Source organism: Rosa chinensis, chromosome 2 (assembly GCF_002994745.2).
Source record: "Rosa chinensis cultivar Old Blush chromosome 2, RchiOBHm-V2, whole genome shotgun sequence".
Classification (NCBI taxonomy): domain Eukaryota; kingdom Viridiplantae; phylum Streptophyta; class Magnoliopsida; order Rosales; family Rosaceae; genus Rosa; species Rosa chinensis.
This window is the reverse complement of record NC_037089.1, coordinates 47,536,898-47,542,653: the sequence shown is the minus strand read 5'-3', so window position 1 is coordinate 47,542,653 and position 5,756 is coordinate 47,536,898. Positions and strand designations below refer to the sequence as shown.

Genomic DNA, 5,756 nt, shown 5'->3' with positions numbered 1-5,756 from the left:
AATTGAGTCGTACTTTCATTGATAATAGAGGTCTCTTTATATAGAGGATTACAAGCATAGAGATAGAGTTGTACATGGAAACATAATCGTATAATATTGATTGGATATCTCCTAAGATTCTCCGAAAATATCTCTAATATAAATCTTATTTCAACTAGAGCAAGTAACATCAAGTTTAGGCCAGACACATATTCTGGATTTACTTGAACAAATAATAAATAAATAAAGATATTCATTTGTAAATAAGACCAAATATACTTTTAGTGCTGAGGTTGGTGACACAGTTAATTAGTGTGGTGCCATGGGTGATCAATGAGGAGATGAATGCAGTTTTGACAAAAGAGATTTTCAAAGAGGAGGTCTTTAAAGCACTAAAGCATACGCATCCCTCGAAGGCGCGGACCAGATGAGTGTTCATCCATGCTTTTATCAAAAATTTTGCATTGGGACTTGGTGGGTGGTCATATGGTGAGGGCAATGATAACCGGACTTGACTTTGTAGTTTCCAGACTTTTCATGTGGCCAAACCAGCTTGTCACACTCAGATTGGTTGTTGATGGGAACAGCTTTTATAGCTAGCATATCAGATTCCTCAAGGAAAGGTTCAATAATTTTCCAGCTATTAGTTCATGATCAGTCAATTCTTCAACAAGAAAAGGAGTAAATCTGCTACGGGTATCTATTGGAGTCTTGGTATCAAATTTTCTGTATGGGCTGCTACCAAGAAACTGGAACTGGTTAGTAGTAGAAAGATTGAGCTATAGAAGAAAAGTAATGTATACCAGTTGTTTCGTGTTTCGCATACCCTTCCCTATATTATGGTGATACCATGTACCCTCATCCCTTGCTTGAAATCTAAACAGAAGGGGAAAAGAAACTTTGATATTTGAATTGAAACTTACATGTCATTTCCTTTAGGAAAAATAGGTGATGAACTTTTGCACTGTGATTCCATACTATGGTTGCGGTGTTTCAATCTAAACAGATCAAAGAAGGAAAATAGAGAAAAATTGCAAACAAGGAAATTGAAAATGCACACTGTAATTCTCATCGATCGTGTAATGCTAAGCAATACAAATCACTCATGAATTTCCCAGTCAAACCTGATAACTTTGTCCAAGCTAATTGAATTTCATTTTAAGTGAATATGCATGTGATACAACTATTATTCCAGTATCTTTTTCTTCGACGATATTTGTAAATCCCCATAAAGAATGAAATAACAAATTAACTTCCTGCAAGAGCTGCATAAAGAAGAATGTTCCAAGTATCAGGAACTCCAGCTAAACACCAATGGCTGCAGTCCGAGGTTCTGTGCCCACCAAGGCCATAGAAAGAGGGGTGCCCATCTTTTCTTAGTTGTGAAAGATTTGTGACATCAAGCAATTGGACGGGCTTTGACATAGCGCGTAATACTTTCTCTACTACTTTCTCTGCTGGGTGTACACGAGGATAGCTTGGACCTCGAAGTGGTTCTGTTTGCCCATTGCAGCTTCCTGCTTTTGGATCATCCCAGTCTGATGAACTGAGAAACAAATGCAAGCTTGATTAGAAGCCTTGAGAGATTAAGTTAAACAATGTATACGGGCCTTCGAGGGTTTGCAATGAAGAAGTCTCATTGAAGCATTTCATCGAACATCTTTGCCCTCAAAACTTTAAGCAGAAAATTAATCATTAAGTTGAGGGTAAAATCTCTTGAGACATATTCTCCATGTTAAAATTAACTAGGTACTTACTTAGAATGATCTGGGGAAACACCCTGGAAGAAGACCTTGGTTTTTGCAGGGTCCACATGGGTGTCTACCCATGTTGCCCAAGTGTTAAGAGCCTTCTCATATGCAACCAACCTATCCATGTCCTTCCCAATTATTTTCCCCCCTTTCTCAATAAGATCCCATCTGCAACGAACACATTCAAGAACCAAGCTCAGTAATTTTGCACAAAGGTGCACTTATATAGGTAAGCTCACCAAAGAAAAATACTTAGCTTTTTGCGTGTAAGATCGAAGTCATTCGTCCACGACAGTCTTATATGTGTACATAAACTTTTAAAGTTTAAATTTTCTAACTGTTTATGCATGTGTATGGAATGCAATTTGAAACGAAAAAATTAATTAGGTTACGAGGAATGGCCAAGCATCTTTTGAAACGAAAAACTCAATTAGGAGGTTGTACGTACGCTTGCTTTCTTCCAGTGTGAAGCCACCAATGCCATGTGTTGAAGATCATGACGTCAACTCCTGTCCACAGTTTCTGGTTTTCAAGCGAGATTGAGTCAAGTTTTAGGACTCGCCCAGCACTTGTGCTGATAATGTCCACGAGAAAGGCATTGCGGGAGAACAACACCTTAATATTGTATTCCTGCAATTCAGCAACATAATCAATATGTAACAAAGAAGTAGTTAAACAGTGTTAGAAAGTGTTGCCTATTACAATAATGTAATCCTAGTAGGTATCAGAGCGCAACAGGTTCATGTTTCCGAAAAAACTATTCACACTCTCTAAAATTGTCATTCTACACCCCGTATAAACTCAATATTCATTTTTAAAATATGCTCACCGGAAATGTGAATGCGGAGAGTCCTCCAGACCTGACCAATGTGTATTTGGCATTTGGAACAGCCGTATGAAGCAAGCAAGCGAGTGATTGCCATTGGTTCAGACTCAATGAGTCCCCAATAAACATGATGCTCTTCCCTCTTAGCCTCCTCAAAAGATCAATTCCATTGAATCTTCATCATCAAAGTTTGATACACGGGTCAATATCATCTTCTTGGAATATTCACACACTCTAGTGATAAATGTTTTCCAATACGGTATCTAACATGTCATGTTGTCAAACAATAAATTAAAATCACCCATTTTTTTATTCTTAGTGTCCAACTGATTAATGATTCCTGTGGAAGATAATATGCCAATACAACAACCAATTGTTCAGTAATATACTTACAATGACAGAGGTTGATGAAAGCCACTTAGCAACAGCAAACAAGAGCAATAATTCATTTTTTTTTCTTTTTTTTGTCAATGAATAGCAATGATACATTTCTTTTGTCACTGAACGACAATAATACATTAACAACAGCAACTTATAACTAATTGTCTCCAGATAAAGAAGTTGATTAAGTGGGTCGATATTGGAATTAATGTAATTACCAAATTTGACAATTTTCTTTCACTTCTTATAATGGCCAAGCTGATTAGAAGTCCATCTTAATTCATTTGTTTCATTTTGATCATGTTTTCATGAAGGCTTTGAACTTATTACATGCTTTGTTTACTAAGATACCTGCATATATGAATTGTATTTGGCTTGATTCATCAACCAACAGCTCATATGTAGCTGCTAGTACCAACTTAATGTTGAAAAAGATATATGATCTAAAAATATGCTTTACAAATAGTATGAAAACAACCAATCTGCAAGCATGCCATTTAGAACGTGAAAATTGCTACCTCCTCAAATATGTGTTGCTAACGATGAAAGAAACCCACTACCATACACAAACAATTACGGTGACTTTGACATGGGAAAAGGAGGCAGAAAGAAGAAGAATCGATCGAGCAAAGTAGATGATGGAGTAAAGCCAAAAGGCCCAAAATAAGTTGAACTTTAGAATTATGCCTCATCATAATATGACATGGAGGCTTAAAGTTTGTGCCTCCAGCTAGCCTGGCTAATACTCAACACTGCTTGACAGGAATCAATGTCCTATTTTGATCGGACAAGGCTGGAAACAAAAGAAGAAACGAAAGTATGTAGGCGAGCAGTCTGGGGTATTTGAAACTGTCTCGTGACTTTTTCAGTTTTCATCGAGGCCAAGACCGAATTATGTAATAGCTACATTCATTGCATTTTGTATTAACATCTACACTTACAAAATTCAGAAACAAATGACTATATATATTGTTGACCAAGAATTTGGATTTCCCGATTAGATTAGACTTGAGTTGGATATTAATTGGATACTTAACTATAGATTTGTGTCATTGATTTTTCGTTTTCATTTGTCTTGAAAGAGAATTCTAACTTCTGGGTTTCTTTTGAAACTCAAATTCCAATAATTGTATAATGTCTCGTAAACCCACTTATTATATAATACAATGCGACATTAGAAAGACTAGTCCTAAATTAAGAGGAAAGAAATGTTCTTTCATTGAAAATGTATCTAAATAGCACTTCAAGACTAACTCTCATGAGTCCAGTATCACAGAAATCAAGAGCTAGAATATGTCTATACCCATGATTAATATAAGATACGAGGAAGAAAACTGATTTACAACCAGAATATTTTACAGGCAGCCTCGATCTCTAGTAGTGTTTGACATGTTATGCCTGTTGCTAGATTAGTCAATCAATAATAACATGTAAGCTAAAAGCAATACAGCAACATATTATCTGCGAAGAGAAAAGTATGTGTGATACATACCTTGGTAAGTTGCAGCCAAGAGGCTGCCATCTGTATTTGAGATAGTCCTTGTCTGGGCGACCATTCTTTATACAGTCAAACTCCTTCTCAATGAAGGGGCAGCTAGAAGCTTCATAAAGAGGGTATGAATCATCATGAACCCAATTCCCACGAGAAACATCGATACATCCCCCAATCCCATGCACTTGTTGCTGCACAACAGAAACCACTACCAGCACTACCAGTACTGCAAAACCATCCATAATCTATGAGATCAGAGAGAAGAAGAAACAAATGGCTGTAGTTTGTAGTGTTGAAAGTCAGCAAGGTTATATATCGTGGAATTTAGTAACATATATGTATATTAATTATGGTAGTCAATATCGGGATGTTTTTCCAGAAACGGAAAATGTAATACATATGTGGGATTCAAATTTTAGATTCTTCCTAATGTGTATGGGGTTCTGAAGCGAGAGATCCGCATTCATAAATATGAAACTTAAAGAGGGTCGGCGAGAGAGAGGGACAGATGAACGAGAGGAGGGAGTTTCAAAATGGTTTGGTGAAAGTGGGAAGAATCTCCATCTTTGACAAGGAGACATTTTGGAGTTGTCATTGGTTCGTTTTTAATGGGGTCATCATATCACTGAAAGGTTGTGGCCTAGAGTTTAGGGTCGATCACTAATATAAAATTCTTAGTTAACTGCATGATACTTAGAACTAACGAAAAAGCTCATATTTTTGTCTAACTATCATGACCTAATCTATACTAGAAAACCAACATCGCCAATAAGTTTGCGAAAAAAAAAAAGAGTGGAGGTTGAAGGATGAACACGAGGCTGGTTGCCATTTGTGAGGTTGGTTTTTGTTTTGTTTTGTTTAAATTTTTTTAAGGTATTAATTTGTAAATAAGACCAAATATAAAATATATACAGTTGACAATCACAGCATCTTAGAAAAATTTTCAAATCTTAGACTTCTTAGTACTGCATGTCATAATTTTTTGAGTAAATGAAGATTGCATTGATAATCGCATGCCAGAAAGGCACTTACAAATTTCCTAAAAAATGGGAATTCATGCACCATTCGCTTAAAACATTGAAGCTCCCATAATCAAGGAGCCTAACAAACTACAATATTACCCTACAAAGAGATAATTTTGTGTGAAAACTTCCTTTGCCAATGCGCTCAATTGCGGTGCTCCAGAAGCTTCCATTATCAAGATGTAAAAGAAACATCATAATCTGCAGGCTAAAAAACCACCTAAGCATAGTTATTTGGAATAATCCTCCGAGATCCCAAATACGAAAGCGTAGAGAACTCGAGGCCAACAGTTGGGTCCCAACCT

The 5,756-nt window shown here is 36.5% G+C and overlaps 1 protein-coding gene across 1 annotated transcript; it reads right to left on the bottom strand.

Moving 5' to 3' along the window:
- Positions 1-1,025: 1,025 nt before the first annotated feature.
- LOC112189774 (protein trichome birefringence-like 43) lies at positions 1,026-4,990 on the bottom strand. The gene is made up of 5 exons (XM_024329126.2): positions 4,430-4,990; positions 2,560-2,731; positions 2,179-2,360; positions 1,737-1,898; positions 1,026-1,525 (listed from the first exon to the last, which is right to left on the bottom strand). The coding sequence occupies exons 1-5, from the start codon at positions 4,669-4,671 to the stop codon at positions 1,228-1,230; spliced, it is 1,056 nt and encodes a 351-aa protein (XP_024184894.1). The 5' UTR covers positions 4,672-4,990; the 3' UTR covers positions 1,026-1,227.
- Positions 4,991-5,756: the final 766 nt, after the last annotated feature.